Source organism: Syngnathus typhle, linkage group LG6 (genome assembly GCF_033458585.1).
Source record: "Syngnathus typhle isolate RoL2023-S1 ecotype Sweden linkage group LG6, RoL_Styp_1.0, whole genome shotgun sequence".
NCBI lineage: Eukaryota > Metazoa > Chordata > Actinopteri > Syngnathiformes > Syngnathidae > Syngnathus > Syngnathus typhle.
This window is the reverse complement of record NC_083743.1, coordinates 14550863-14565920: the sequence shown is the minus strand read 5'-3', so window position 1 is coordinate 14565920 and position 15058 is coordinate 14550863. Positions and strand designations below refer to the sequence as shown.

General features: G+C 40.5%; 1 protein-coding gene across 2 annotated transcripts; it reads right to left on the bottom strand.

Moving 5' to 3' along the window:
- Positions 1-2979: 2979 nt before the first annotated feature.
- Positions 2980-14203, bottom strand: LOC133155773 (A disintegrin and metalloproteinase with thrombospondin motifs 8-like). 2 transcript variants are annotated; one of them, XM_061281313.1, is made up of 9 exons: positions 13206-14203; positions 11517-11756; positions 10347-10479; positions 10076-10243; positions 9049-9338; positions 6001-6184; positions 5452-5624; positions 4986-5161; positions 2980-4907 (listed from the first exon to the last, which is right to left on the bottom strand). In XM_061281313.1, the coding sequence occupies exons 1-9, from the start codon at positions 13935-13937 to the stop codon at positions 4166-4168; spliced, it is 2838 nt and encodes a 945-aa protein (XP_061137297.1). In that variant the 5' UTR covers positions 13938-14203; the 3' UTR covers positions 2980-4165. The 2 variants fall into 2 exon arrangements, with proteins under 2 accessions (XP_061137297.1, XP_061137296.1); XM_061281312.1 differs by having other exon boundaries at positions 9049-9341; positions 13206-14199.
- Positions 14204-15058: the final 855 nt, after the last annotated feature.

The following is a 15058-nucleotide window of genomic DNA, read 5'->3' as shown; positions in this document are numbered from 1 at the left end:
GGCTGGCAACCGGTTCAGGGTGTCCCCCGCCTACTGCCCGATGACGGCTGGGATAGGCTCCAGCACGCCCGCGACCCCAGTGGGGACTAAGCGGTACAGAAAATGGATGGATGGATGGATATATATATATATACTCAGATTCAAGATTCGAGAGTTTTTATTCGCCATGTTTGAGCGTGCCAAACAAGGAATTTGACTTAGGTAAATCTCACCCTCTGTTCAACATTTAGGTGACTAACAGTCACTAACAGTGGTGCAGGATGTAGTGCAGTCCCATGTTGACCGCATCATCCACCGACCTGTTTGCCCGGTAGGCAAACTGGAGGGGGTGAAGCAGGGGGCCCGTGACCTCCTTCAGGTGGTTCAGCACTAACCTCTCGAAAGATTTCCTGACCACAGATGTCAGTGCGACGGGTCTATAGTCATTCAAACCTGTGATGGCGGGCTTCTTGGCCACTGGAACGATGGTGGAGCTCTTGAAGCACGAGGGCACCTCACACAGCTCCAGAGAACGGTTGAAGATCCGTGCAAAGGTGGGCGCCAGCTGCTCAGCGCAGACTTTCAAGCAGGAAGGTGACACGCCGTCTGGGCCCGGTGTCTTCCTGGTCTTTTGTCTCCGGAACATCTGGCGCACTTCCTCCTTGCGGACCTGGAGTGCGGGCGCGGCCTCTGCAAGAGAGAGAGTGGGTGACAACGATGATAGAGGTGTGGACAGAGCAGTTGTGGGGAGAGGTGTGTATGTAGATTGTGCTGCAGGAAGTCCTATTGTGTGGGAGGACCGATCAAACCTACAATAGAACTTGTTTAGCTGGTTATCAAGCCTTATATTCTTATATATCGTTTTTTTCCGTGTATAATGCGCCCCCATGTATAATACGCACCCTAAAAATGGCATGTTGATGCTGGAAAAAAGCCTGTACCCATGTATAATACGCACCCAATTTTTTAAAAGTTTTTTTTTTTTTTTTAAGTCCCAATGATCGTCACACACGCAGGGAGGCAATGGGTCCCATTTTTATAGTCTTTGGTATGGTCTTAACTAGGCTGGATGTAATTTCTTTTGTTGGCGTGGATTTCTCCGACTGCCCGTACAGGCACCACCGCGCTCAGTGCGCACATGTGAAAAAGGCGTGCGGACGTGAAAAAGGAGGCTCTGTATGGGAGAGACGTTGAAGAGGAATAAAAACACCCTTGGAAACCAAAACTTGCCCCTCGTCGTGACTCGGAGCCGCAAAATTCTTTTCGGATTTGTGTAGGGTACATTGTGACAGCAAACGAGCAGGTGATCGAGCAAGCGTCTGATACAAGAGTATTGCGGTCGTATGGAGCGTGTTTGAAGTGAACAGCAGTGAAGTGTTGTGAAATAAAATATTACCTGTAATACGCATTTTGTTATTTGCTGATTGAAACTGCTAATTAAACTGTGAATTGAAACTAATAGGAAGAAAACAACTCTCGCTCTTTATAGAGCTGACGTGTCTTGCGCATCCGTTCTGCGCATCGGATCCATAGTGCGCATGCGCAGTCATACTGCCTCCGTATGACGTCCGGTCCGCGATGGAGATTAAAAACCAAACAATATTTGACAATAACGCACCATCAAGGATTGCACCATCGGATCAAACGATGTGTCGTCAATTATGAATTTTACTGAGTAAGTGTGTTGGGCAGGATGGCTGAATGCGATGCGCGATTGACAACAAACAAGAAGAAAGGTGATTTCAAGTTTTATTTCGAGGGAGATTTGTCATGTCTCATCCCCAGTTTTGCTATGTGTCTAGGTTGGAATAGTTTCTGTTTGCGTCGCCCCTCTCTTCCTGTGTTACCTCAATCAATGTAACGTGTTTTGTATTTAAGTCCTGTCTGCCCCTCGCTCACCGTCGGATGATGTCATGATGTCTGTTTGGTTTCTGTTCCTGTCTTTGGTAATGTCACCCTGTCTTTTTGTTCCACGTCTTTGTCGGTCAGTCCTGTTGTTGGTTTTGTTGTACCATGACTTTCTTAAAAAATAAAAGAATAAAATAAAAATTAAAGAAAAAAAAAAAATGTTTGTACCCATGTATAATGCGCACCCCAGATTTTAAGACAATAAATTAGCTAAATTTTGCGCATTATACAAGGAAAAAAACGGTAAATTAAAAGTATCTCTGCTGAAATTTAAAAAAAAAAAAAATTAAAAAAATGTTGTACCCATGTATAATGCGCACCCCAGATTTTAGGACAATAAATTAGTTAAATTTTGCGCATTATACAAGGAAAAAAACGGTATATATATATATACATATATATATATACATATATACATATATATATATATATATATATATATAGAGAGAGAGAGAGAGAGAGAGAGAGAGAGAGAGAGAGAGAGAGAGAGAGAGAGAGAGAGAGAGAGAGAGAGAGAGAGAGAGAGAGAGAGAGAGAGAGAGAGAGAGAGAGAGAGAGAGAGAGAGAGAGAGAGAGAGAGCATTATTGTCAAGAGATGTTTGACTTTAATGATTCTTGATGCAACAGGCCTGAGGCAACCAGGCTTGGGAGTGGTCAGTGAAAATGAACTCAGCTGTGTCAGCTGACCCCAAGCTTTCTGAAACCTGGGAGCTCGAGTATTTCCTTTACAGTTTTGGAATTTCATTGTACCGACACAGATTCAAGACACTATGTTCTGAATACAAAAAAAAAAAATGCAGTCCCAAAACCAAACCAAAAAACTCCCTTCGTGTTTCACAGTAATTAAGGTGGTATTCTACACAGTACAGTACAGCAACAAAATGTTATTATTCCAAAAGGATAAGGATTTGGAATTTTATCAATGTGGTGTTTTGAGTGCACCCCCTTGAACTCAGATGTAGTATTTGGGGAAACCAAGAATTTTCATCACTTGGAATTCATTGGGGATTTGAATTAAGAATGCTTACATTCATTTTGATGCAAACCAAAAGCAGAACACAGAGTCTCATTTCAGAAACCTTAAATGCTGCATTATTGACGTAGATGTGTTTATTTGTCAATTTTTACAAACAAAACCATTTCTGAGACAGTAGCATCTGCCAGGTTCATTACATATACCAGGTAAAAAATAAATAGCTTAAAAGGAAGCTTTAATTGTAAAATGGTATGGTCCTTCATTGAAGGGATATAGGCCTAATGGTCCCTCTGATTTCTCTCATTACATGCTGTAAATTAACAGGAATGAAGAATAAAATAATACATACAAAAGCTTTTTAAAAAGTGTTTAAATATGATGGGTGATATTGTTAAGGAACGCAAACATGAAAATTGACCATCACAAGTACTTAACATGAAATGCACCTTAGATTAGGGGTAAGTACCCAAATATGAACATCTTGTACTGAAGACAGATGGTAAACCTGATACCTTCAACTGTAACATAAAGCAGAAACCAAAATGTAGGACATGGTAATTCTCTGTCCTGGGTTATTTATTTATGTGAAATATTTTACACAATGTGTAAACTTAAATTCTTACTACAAATGGAGTTTGGTATTGTAAGGAATTTGTTTTGACAAAAGCAGTACAACATTTATTTATTGCCCTATTTTAGAGTCGATAAAAGTCTCTCTCTCACACAAACACAAAATCACATTTACGATCTTTAACATAAATCAATTTGCTGTGTGTAGAAATAAGGAGCAGTGAAACAGGATCACACACAGAGAAAGCTTAAAACAACAACTCACTAACCTCATCTACCTCAGCAACTGGGGAAAAAACATTGAATTGAAGCAGCTAAGGGCACTGAGTTCTGCAGATGTCAGATGAAAGTACAGTATATTTACACCATGCTGAACAATAGTAGGCTTCATGCCACTTTCTTAGCCCCACAATAAATGAGAGCTAATTTCCAAATATATTCTGTAAGATAGACTGAATGTTACTCCAATAAATTAGTTGTCACTTGAAAGTGGAGAAAATACAACACAGCACCTTGATCTAGCATCTCTAAATGGCTTCTCATTACATTTCCGAGGTAGTTTTCCATTGGTTACTTTCAACAGTGGTTGAAATCTCCATCAGTGGTTGTCAACAGTCCCAAAATAAGACGGCAAAACCATACTCAGGCAAATGCACTTACTGTGATGTGATGCAATCTGTTGATAAGTGCCGTCAGATCAAAAAGGGAATTGTTCAGTTTGCTTATGTTCTTTCATAAGCACTCAAGGTTAAAACATTCTCCAGAGACAGGCGCGGGTTTTTTATTAGGGTCACACTTTTCTGGTTCAACAGTCTTCCCAGTGTAGTCTATACAGAAGATGCTGCGACGCCGCTCACCCTGACCGCAAGTTCGTGAGCAGGCCGACCAAGGTCCCATCTGCCAGATGGGACAGGGCTGGTCCCCGCAGGCCCTGATGTCCATTGGCTTCAGGTCTTTATCGCAAAGGCTTGAGAGAAAGCCTGCACTGTCTCTGCACTCCACATTCCTCCTGGACCACCCTGAACCGCAGCTCTTTGAGCACTCAGACCACTCTCCTAAAACCCAGTCTGGTGCACTGAAAGGATGAATCACATGCAAAGATGTCGAAGAGCCCGTCTTCTCTTTTGATTTAAGAGCAACATCTCTGGGGATGAAAAAGGAATATTTCACTTTTGGAGGACTGCTATCGCCCGCTGTAGCCAGAAGCTGAATAATGATGGCCTCTTTGAGCCGCATGAAACTCTGGATCCTCTCCAACGTGGTGGAGGAACCGCTGTATTTCAACACAGCACCAAGTACAGGAATGTCTTGTTCCATCGTCGATACTGAGAAGTTTCCATTGAGGATGTAACTTCCGCTCTCTCTCATTATAGCCAGGTAATTCCCGTCGTGTTTGATTCCTCTGTGGCTCCGCTGTTTGATATCAATATTGGTTGCACCGACAGGGATTGTGACAATGTCGCTGTATCCATAGCTGAAAGTGAATAGTAAGACATGATTTATTGATGATTTGGTATTTAATGAATGAAATAAAAAAAGTCCAGTGACTTACATTGCCTTGTTGTAGGACCCAGTGATCTTCCTGCAGGTAAGCCCATTTCCTCCACACACTCCACACTTATCCACTCTCTTATTGGATCCAATCACTTGATCGCAGCCTGCCTTTACACACTGGCCTTGGACGCACACAGATGTGGTGTCAGGACCACAGGGTGTTCCATCAATTACCTACACAAGTTGCATTATTAGAGTTCACGAAAAGGGTTTTTCATTTTCAACCCAAAGTATTTTATGGCAATGGAGTTGTAGTATGAAATGGAATGTACTAAATCTAAATACAGTGATGCTGTTGTAAAACCAAGTCCTATTTGCATATAGTATTTCCAGTTGAATATGTTACGATCATAGATCGAAAGAAAAATGCCAATTCAGGATTGATTCTGATTATTTGAAATTGTAAGTATTGCTTATTCTTACTCAGAAATGTTTTTTGAACAAGTTATGTTAGATGCATGTACCTTGGACTCAAACACCTTAAATTCACTGCTTCCCCTGGCCCGGCAGAACAGTTTGCATCTGTCCCGAGGAGACACACCAGCATACTTTGGTATCCAATGTTTTATGTTGCCGTTGTAATCCAGGTAGTTTGGGCTATTGTACTTCTCACACTGCTCCTCTCGATAACTTTTGCCTGTTAGAAAACAGCAGAACAAAGCTGTGTCAGTACCTTGTGTGGAGTTTGCATGTTCTCCCCGTGCCTGCGTGTATTCGGAAGATGAATGAATGATTGAATAAATAATATTTTGCTTTGAATCAGAGGTCTGATGGTTTTGTGATAACACTGACTGATATTTTGAACTTGTTATTATTCCCTCCATCTTGTCTAAGCCCAAGAGTTCCAGCTGAAGAAATACAGAACCAAGAAAGGAATTATCTTGGTCTCATTTTATATAACAGAAAAGCCTAGCATTTGAAAAGGGGTGTGTAGATTATTTATATCCACCATGTAGCGAATTTAATGATTATAAGGCTTAAAACCAATGAAAGGCATTGGACTTGTGTCTCACCATTGTTGTCACAAGGCTGTGTGTTGCAGGACTGGTACTGAACCCTCTGTCCTTCACAATAGTTTCCCCCATTCTGAGGCTCAGGGTTCGTACACTCCCTATAAGAGAACTCTACTCCACCTCCACATGTCCTGGAACATTGTTGCCATGGTCCCCATGTGCTCCAGCCACCATCTACAACCACCTGTGGTCAAGAAAAAAGGAACAAAAACAGGCAGTAGTCAGAGAGGTTGGTTGCCACAGGAAGTCTCAACTGTGCAGGCGAAACCACAGTCTGGGCTTCTTGCTCTGAGGCTTCAGTGGGTTGGCATGCCGTGACTGCAGGCTAATTCTGTGTTGAAGTATGGCACGCGTCTCCTGTCTGCCTGTACCCACATTCTTGCTTCATGTGTCACTCACTACTTGTGGAGCCTACCAAACGGTTCCTTGCTGAAGCACAATTTAAAGGCTGTGTGTGCGCACCTTTTCCAGAGGTTTAATGACTTTGGGACAGCTCAAATCCCAGCTGCCACTGTGTCTGGGTACATGAACAGATGTGTGATTATAAGTTATAATATACATAACTTTTTATATTATAATTTATAACACATGGATAAGCCATCAAGCACTGACTAAATTTAAACAGAGCAAGATGCTGAAAAACACCCATCAAAAACTCTCTGTATATTAACCATATTTTTTGCAGATGGTAAACAAACAACTCTTGCATTTGCGTTTGTTGTACAGTCCAGGTGTTGCAAGAGCAAAAGGCATTATATCTACAGACCGGTTCAGTGATAATACGCGCTTCGTACAATGGATGTAATGGATGTTTTATTTAATAATTTATGTCAGGATATATATATATATATATATAATCCCAGTGAGACCTAGATTATATATATATATATATATATATATATATATATATACACACACATATATATACACATATATATATATATATATATATATATATATATATATATATATATATATATATATATATATATATATATATATATATATATATATATATATATATATATATACTATATTAGGGGTGTAACGATTCATCGATACACATCGATTAATCGATATAATGCTCTACGATTTATTGGCATCAATGCTAAACATAAACATCGATTTATATCGCCGTGTTTGACCTCGGACATTAGTTGCGACTTTATTTTGAAATCCAGTTCATTATATATATGTGTATATATATATATATATATATATATATATATACACACACACACACACACACACACACGCGCACACACACACACACACACACAGTGGAGCCTCGGTTTTCGAACACAATCAGTGGAGCCTCGGTTTTCGAACACAATCCGTTCCAGAAGGCTGTTCGAGAAGTGAATCGTTCGAATTCCGCATCATATTTCCCCGTTACAAATAATGGGGAAAGAATTAATCCGTTTTCAAAAAAAAAAGATTCAACGCCTTTTTTACGCATTTTTTCATTTGCGCATTTTTGTCCAATCGCGCAACTGCAGCGCACCGCCGAACGCGCAACCGTAGCGCGTCGCCGACCGTGCAACTGTACCGCGCTGGTCGCATTATTGTGACAGAACCGTCGCTGAAATTCAGAAAATATTTTTAAAGTCCTGCTGTACTTTCCAAAATTTAAGTGGACATCAGTGCGAAGGGAGCTTAATTTTGTCCGATCGCGCAACTACAGCGCACCGCCGAACGCGCAACCATTGCACGCCGCCCACCGCGCAACTGCACCGCGCTGGTCGCATTATTGTGACAGAGCGGTCTCTAAAATTTAGAAAATAATTTTAAAGTTCTAATGTACTTTCCAAAATTTAAATGGACCTCAGTGCTCAGGGAGCTTAATTTCGTCCGATTGCGCAACCACAGCGCGCCGGGCGCTCAGTGTAGTATTGCTTTAGGTCCTTGTGTTTAAGGATGGCTTTAATGCTCCCACTTGCTTCCTTTAGAGGCATGATTAGAGTTGATGCAATCCTCAGAGTAACGAGAACTTAATAACGAACGGAGTCAGTTGGCATGCTGGTCCCCTCGGCTCATCTTGCGAGGTTCGACAACCGAATTTCGTCAGACATCCGAAGCAAAAAAATCTCGAATTTTTTGTTCGAATACCGATTTGTTCGAGAACCGGGACATTCGAAAACCAAGGCTCCACTATATATATACCGTATTTATTCTAATTATCGCCCATATTCTAATAATCGCCCAGAGTGTGTTAGCGATGACGTAAATAAAAAACATTGATACCTCTAATTATCGCCCATGCTGCTAAAAATTACCCCCAAAACTTACGTTTTGCTCCGCGACTGCATGCCGACGTCATTGTGCAAGTTCAAATATGACTGATTTGACAGCACGTCGAATATCCCTTTTAAATAGTTTTTCTCCATAAACTATGATACAATTACACTCGTCACTCCGCTACAATATCCTCACACAATTACGTTATCGGGGCGTGCGCTCGAACAAGGCAATCGCGATAACATGACGTGCGCAACATGTGATGTGCGATGGTAACGTGTCGCATCGATGGAGCGTCAATTGACGCACCCCGCTGTTAGAGGTAGATCAAAACAGCCGCTGTTCTAGTAAATATACAAAATATATTTACTAGAAAATATACATATTATCGCCCATTTCAGTGCCCCTTGTCACTTGACAACCTTCTCTAAAATAATCTAAAATAAATAAGGTATACCTCCGGCATGTGTGAGTTTTCTCCGAAACACTATATGTATATATATAAAGAAAAACATACTGTTCAAATGTTTTAAAAGATGAATGGTAATAAAACTAGCAACATCTCTATTTTTTAAAAGCAAAGACAAATCACGATTGTAGTATTGACACAAAGTCAATGCACAATTTGTCTTCACGGGCCAAATATAATTAGATTGCCACATTTGGCCCGCCGGTCAGAGTTTGACGCCCCTGCTTTATATAATGTCTGATGGTTCTCTTGCATTTTGAAATGAACTTAATATCATCAAATAACATCTTTCCACCTGTATACAAATATACGTATACACTTGTATATGCAGCTATTCTTACCAGTGGCTCCAGCACCTCCTTTGTCGGCATGCACACTCCATGAAGGCATGTCCTGTTGAGACTACAAGGGGTTCCGTCAGCCCAGGGCAGGCTGCCATTCTTTGTGGAGCACTGCGATGTTCCATCCTCTTGGCACCAGAGCTGGCTGCAAATATCACTGTCTGTTGTGTTGGGACAATGGTAGAATTCCTCTCCAAAAATCTGTTGGCACTGATGATCTAGGTTGTATTTGATGCCTGGCAGCTCCTTCGGCAATGGTAAACTGCTTTCTGGAAAATCCAGCAGGCAGTCTCCTGTGATGACAATACAGAGCAAAAACTGAAGCAGACCGATGACGCAGACCTTGTTCTTTGTGACAATGCAGTATTTGTGAATGTCTTTTTGTGTTCTACAGCAGAAGAAAAACTTTCAAGGTTGTGCCCTAAATGCTGAACTAATAAAATTAACCAATACAATATGTTTTTATAGGCGAGTCTGTAATTGTAGTCTGAATCTAACTAGTCGTTGCCGTCTAATTTGCTTTTATTGCACTCAATAAACTTTTTGTCTGGAGTAACATTCTCAGTTGGGAATGAACATGTTTTACCACGAGAGCTTTCTTTGGAGTCAACTGATAAAGAACATATTTTGGTGACAGCAGTTGTTTCTTTTGGCTCTCGGGGGCAAACAAGAAGAAGTCCATGCATAGTAAGACTCAAAGATCAAAAAGGTTCATCGTTAGTTCTAGCAAGTATACAAGCAAGGAAAGAAACATAACAATGAGTGCACCGTGAACACAAATTCAAGCGGGTTCAGAAGTAGAAGACAGCATGAGGAAATCGAGGGTGAGATAAACACTGCCTGCGGGTTAAAATTTATAGGGGTGGCATGTTAAGGCAGGAAAAACATAGTTAAGAAGAACTATCGATATATGTTATTCATCTCTGAATCACACTTAATTATAGAGTCTGTATACATGACTCATGTCCACAATGACAAAGTGTCTGCTCATATTAACAAGACTGATTTACACGTTCACTTCTCTTACCATGACCATTGTCAAAGAACTCTGTGATGTAGAGAGCACTACAGGGAGACCAAGGCATGGTTTTGTTGAGGCTAACAAACAATGGGGCCATCAAGTAATGTCCTCCAAGATCCCCAAACAGTCTCTCACAGGTTTTGGAGTCATCGTGGGGCATGCTAAGAACGTGACCTAAAGTAAGCCAGAAAGTCAAAATAAATAACATGATAAAAAAATAATAATAACTGAATAGAATATTGAAAAAAAACATATTTTACCAATCCAAAAAACTAACCAAGTTCATGTGCAGCAGTGAAAGCAGCTTGCAGACCATTGTCCTCTATAACAGAGCAGCTTCTCTTGGGATCACACATTGTCCCGACATCGGCAACACCCAAAGTATCACAGGTCTTTTGTCCACAAATGTCCTGCCACACAGAGAAAACACAGATCACTGCAACAGCAATATTATGACAGGAAAAGAATGACGTCCATAGACATTGAAATAATTTGAGACAAAAATAAAATGATGGATTTTTGTGCAGTATTCTACTCTATCTCTTCTTCATCTGAAAGTAAACTACAACTACATTAATACACAAAAGAAGAGAAAATATACTGAATCACTGAATGAAAATCACTGAATGAAAATCTGAACAAAGCAATACACATATTATATACATACATACGTACATACATACATACGTACATACATACTCACGCACACACACACATGCACACGCACACAGACACACACACAATAGAATTTCAGATACTGACATACCAGAATAAAAAATAACAACAGTGTGTGTTTGCAGTAAAAAATGAGAGCTGCATTAGACACATTCCCAAATATTCACAATCTACTATAATTGACAACACATCTGGTTTTGGATCTGCAGTTGAGCACTGCTCAGCATATTTATACATCTTGTTCCGCAAAAGCATCTGCCATTTATGTATTCAGCTCTTCATCTATGCCAGCAAGCATGGTTCAGCAAACACACAGATTTTTACCATCGTAAAACAAAGGCTGTGAAAGGTCAATAATCATGTACAGCACAAGTCGCATGTTTTTACTGCCTGCAACAATGTGGAAAACACAAAATGTGTCTCACGCAGTACAGGCTCTTGTGACTTTGGAAAAAATGACAGACACATATGAAACTGAACCTGGCTAAGCATTCAAGCTGGACCATGGGCTTCATAATGTCAGGGTTGATTTGTGGAGGTCCTAAAGTTAGCTCATTCATGAGGAGCCTTGCATCCTTTACATAACATATCTCAGTTTGGATGGAGAGGAGAAACACACACAACATTTGCATCAATGATGCCTTTTCTGATTGAATTGAACTCTTCTAAACAACCTCTTTGTTGTAATCGTCATGTTATGAGATTTGTGTAAGCACGTGATTCAGCAAGTCAGCTGGCTTCGAGCAGTCAAGACAAGTGGAATGCAGCTTACCTCTCTGGTGAAAAGCATGGCAGTGTCGTAGTGCTCTGGATGACGCTGACTTGGTGTGTTGAAGAGCTGCTGCCAGGAGCAAAAGTTCCTGAGAGCCACCCCTCCATTGCTGGAGACCTCTGGACCGACCTCTTCATCCTCTACCACCAGCAACTTCACTACCACTAAGTTCACGGAATTCTTTATGCTGGGGTGCTTGTACAGCTGGGCAGCCATTGACATCAAGGTCAAAATATAGTGCTGTGGAAAGGAAGGAGGAAAAATCTTTTTGATAAAAATTGTTTTGCATCAAATGGTTGGTAGGCGTTTTTATTTGGAGGCCTGAGTAGATATTCGAGGAGCTGCTGTTATGAATGTTATTCTTATGAACATTATTGCATGACCCGAAACAGGATATGCTGAGGGTAACAAGACAAATGGATGCTTTCATTTCTTTATATTAAATCTACTAATTGACAATCAGAATGTGGAATCATTCAAATCTGAAGGAAGTGATAGTTTGGAACGTAATCACAGTCTAAATTGATACAAAGATATTCAAGACTCAACAAATGTACAGTGATTGAAATGAGGTCCCTTTAGTGGCTTGCTGTAAACAAATATTTGGCATGTGAAAGAGAAATAAGAACTATCACGGTCTCCATGGCAACAAAAATGAGTTTGCATAGTTTGTGTATGAATGCTGTATTAGAATAGACATAGTACTATTGTATTTTCATTATATCCTTGCTACATTTGTGTGTTGTCACATTTTTGTTTTCACAAAAAAATGGAGAAACCTTCTGTCCAATAAACTGCATTGCCATTTGGAGGGAATGAGGGGAACAGATGTCTTGAAGACTCCAAGTAATGTGGAATATTTAGACTCTTCTCCATGTCTTGAACTAAGTGAATAATTAAGATTGATCGTCTTTCTGGCCTTGACACTGGAAAGACTTGTATTCAAATAATCTTATGTTCACTAGCCATGACTTTTATGTGAAGCACGCTTTCCCAATTCCAGTGTTTTTTTTCTTTTCTTTTTTCAGAAACAGTAAAACACAGTCAATACTATTGTGTGCCATGCATGATCTGTAATTACCTCTGAGGATATATTCTTTTTGTTGTTGCACAATTTCTTACGCAACAAATTATCCTACCATTCTACCTAGCACAGCATTTAGTTTGTGGGATCTTGTTTGTCATGACAAAACATGCCAAGTTTACATGCCGCTTGTCCACGTGACCTTGGGGTCTGTTAAACCCTGTAGAATTTGACACGTGTATCTTGATCAATAACAACTTTGACCACATTGTGACAACACTGTCAGCTTTTGACTTAGCTATTGCTTCCCATGGAATGCACTTTACATAGTTAAGTTATGAATCACGAGAAGTATCTTCCATGACGCTGCTGCACCCCTGCCAAATCATGATCAAGTCCTGAGGAATGTGTTTCAGCATTTTTTTGTTTTGCATTTTTGCTGCGCGATCTGTTTCTTTTATACAAAACGGAATTAAAGCAATCTCAGAACCAAAATGATTTTTCTCCAAACTCTCAATATAAAATAGACATTGTGCTACTAGCATTGTTGAACGTAATTGGGGGAAATATCAGATAATTTCAATTTCTGAAGAACAATATGGGCTAAATAAACATGACAATAAACTACCAAAGGTGTATACTGCGCAAAAGGGAGAGTGTCTGACCTTTATTTCATCCCCATAAAAGTGGGCCATGCTTGAATCTGCCACTGCCAGGGTCTCTATGAACCGTGGCGCGGAAACGAAGCGTCTCCGTCGAGGTTCCCTCGGTGTGTCACTGCCATCACGCGTAAAACTTTCCAACTTGCGTTTCTCCGGCCCACTCGCTTCGACCGCGCGATCGAATAGGAAAGGGACACCGTGGCTTTTGGACAATGTCCTCCTCTTGATCAGATGCAGCTGTTCAGCGAGTGACCCAAAGCCTCCTCGAAATTTGGGTTCAATTAGGTACTCTGTTCCCTCTGTTATGAAGGAGCCATAGACGCCGGAGCATAAACTGAGCGCCACAAGCGAGTGTTGATCTTGATCAACGTTCCCTGAATAAAAGCAACTTCTCAGCTCTCCTCCACTCTCATTCGTCTGGTTGATTAAATTGTGGAGCTCCTCACCCAGAGACGGTTGCGCACCTGAGGCGCTGCGTAAAAGCCCGAGGTCTTTGGCTCTCAGGCGCTGTATGGTAAAATAAGGTGAAATGAAACTGGTGTCGGGGATAAGATTTAGTGTCAACTCTTTCCCGAATGCGCTGAGGATGATTCTCGCCTGGTCCTCACTTCTTTTCCAAAAGCGACCGCTGACTCTTCCGTTTATCCGAACAGGTACAACATCCTCGGATTCAAACCAAGTGGAGAACGCTGGATGGAAGACGCACAAAAGCAGCAAGCAAACAACGGGGCACATCTTCTGCAAGTAAAATAGAGTTTTAGGCGAATTTATCACAATGCTCCTTAATCTTCGACAATGCGTCTGTCTTTAGGACTCAAACTCTTTCTAGAAAGCTTCTCACGTTCGGTTTTTAGTCCTGTATCGCCAGTCTTGGTCAAAGTGTGCCTGCTTGTAATTGCTAGTATGTGTGAGTGTTTCCGAACCGAGCTCGGTCCTTGTGTCACTCACCAGCGTCACTCGCTGCAGTCTGGACAGAGCGGGTCTATTTATACGTTCTGTTCTTCTCCAGACAGGAGGCGAGGGGGTTGGGGTGGGGGTATTTTTGATAATCTCGTTTGCTGGAAATCCTCCTCCCACTCGAACTCGAGAAACAGGAGGATAAAATGGACCCGATGAGAATAAGCCAACACTTACTCTTGTGGACAAACTATTATTAACCCAGCATGTTGAATGGATAGGCAGGACGGGCACGCTATGCATAGCGCGTGTCTGTATGCGTGTGTGCGTGCGTGTGCGTGTGTGTGTGTGTGTGTGTGTGTGTGTGTGTGTCCACTCACCTATGTGTGTATTATTATTATTATTATTATTATTATTATTATTATTAATGTTGTTATTATGAAAAACAATAATAATAATTTTATTTCTATGCTTGCCTTGCTTACAGCAGGGGGTTTTAACTGGTTTTGTCAAAGGGACCACCATTATAACCGAGAAGAACTCAGGGACCACTGCTTTGGCGGAATACTATTTTATTTTATTTTATTTTGCACCGAGGGAGGATAGACCTATACAAGCTTTTTATTTACATCTGTATGTATTTGAGAATCTCAGCTACATTTGACATATTTTGGATGGGTTAATGATTCACAAAATTAGCTGGAAAATGAATCAGATCTAAATAATTAATCAATTTTATTTTTAAACATTTTTAATTTCGCGGACCACCTGCAATACCGCTACAGACCGCTAGAGGGTCACGGACCACCGGTTGACAATCTCCAGTATTTATTTATTTATTTATTTATTTATTTATTTATTTATTTATTTATTTATTTATTTATTTATTTATTTATTTATTTATTTATTTATTTTATTTATTTATTTATTTGTTCGTTCGTTCGTTCGTTCGTTCGTTC

Excerpts from the sequence above, each read along its gene's own strand:
- LOC133155773 (XM_061281312.1), bottom strand. The coding sequence starts at position 13,937 with ATGTGCCCCGTTGTTTGCTTGCTGCTTTTGTGCGTCTTCCATCCAGCG. Across the intron at positions 10,244-10,346 it reads CACTGCTGCACATGAACTTG|GTCACGTTCTTAGCATGCCC; the intron begins GTTAGTTTTTTG and ends GGCTTACTTTAG. Across the intron at positions 9,342-10,075 it reads GTTCTTTGACAATGGTCATG|GAGACTGCCTGCTGGATTTT; the intron begins GTAAGAGAAGTG and ends TTGTCATCACAG.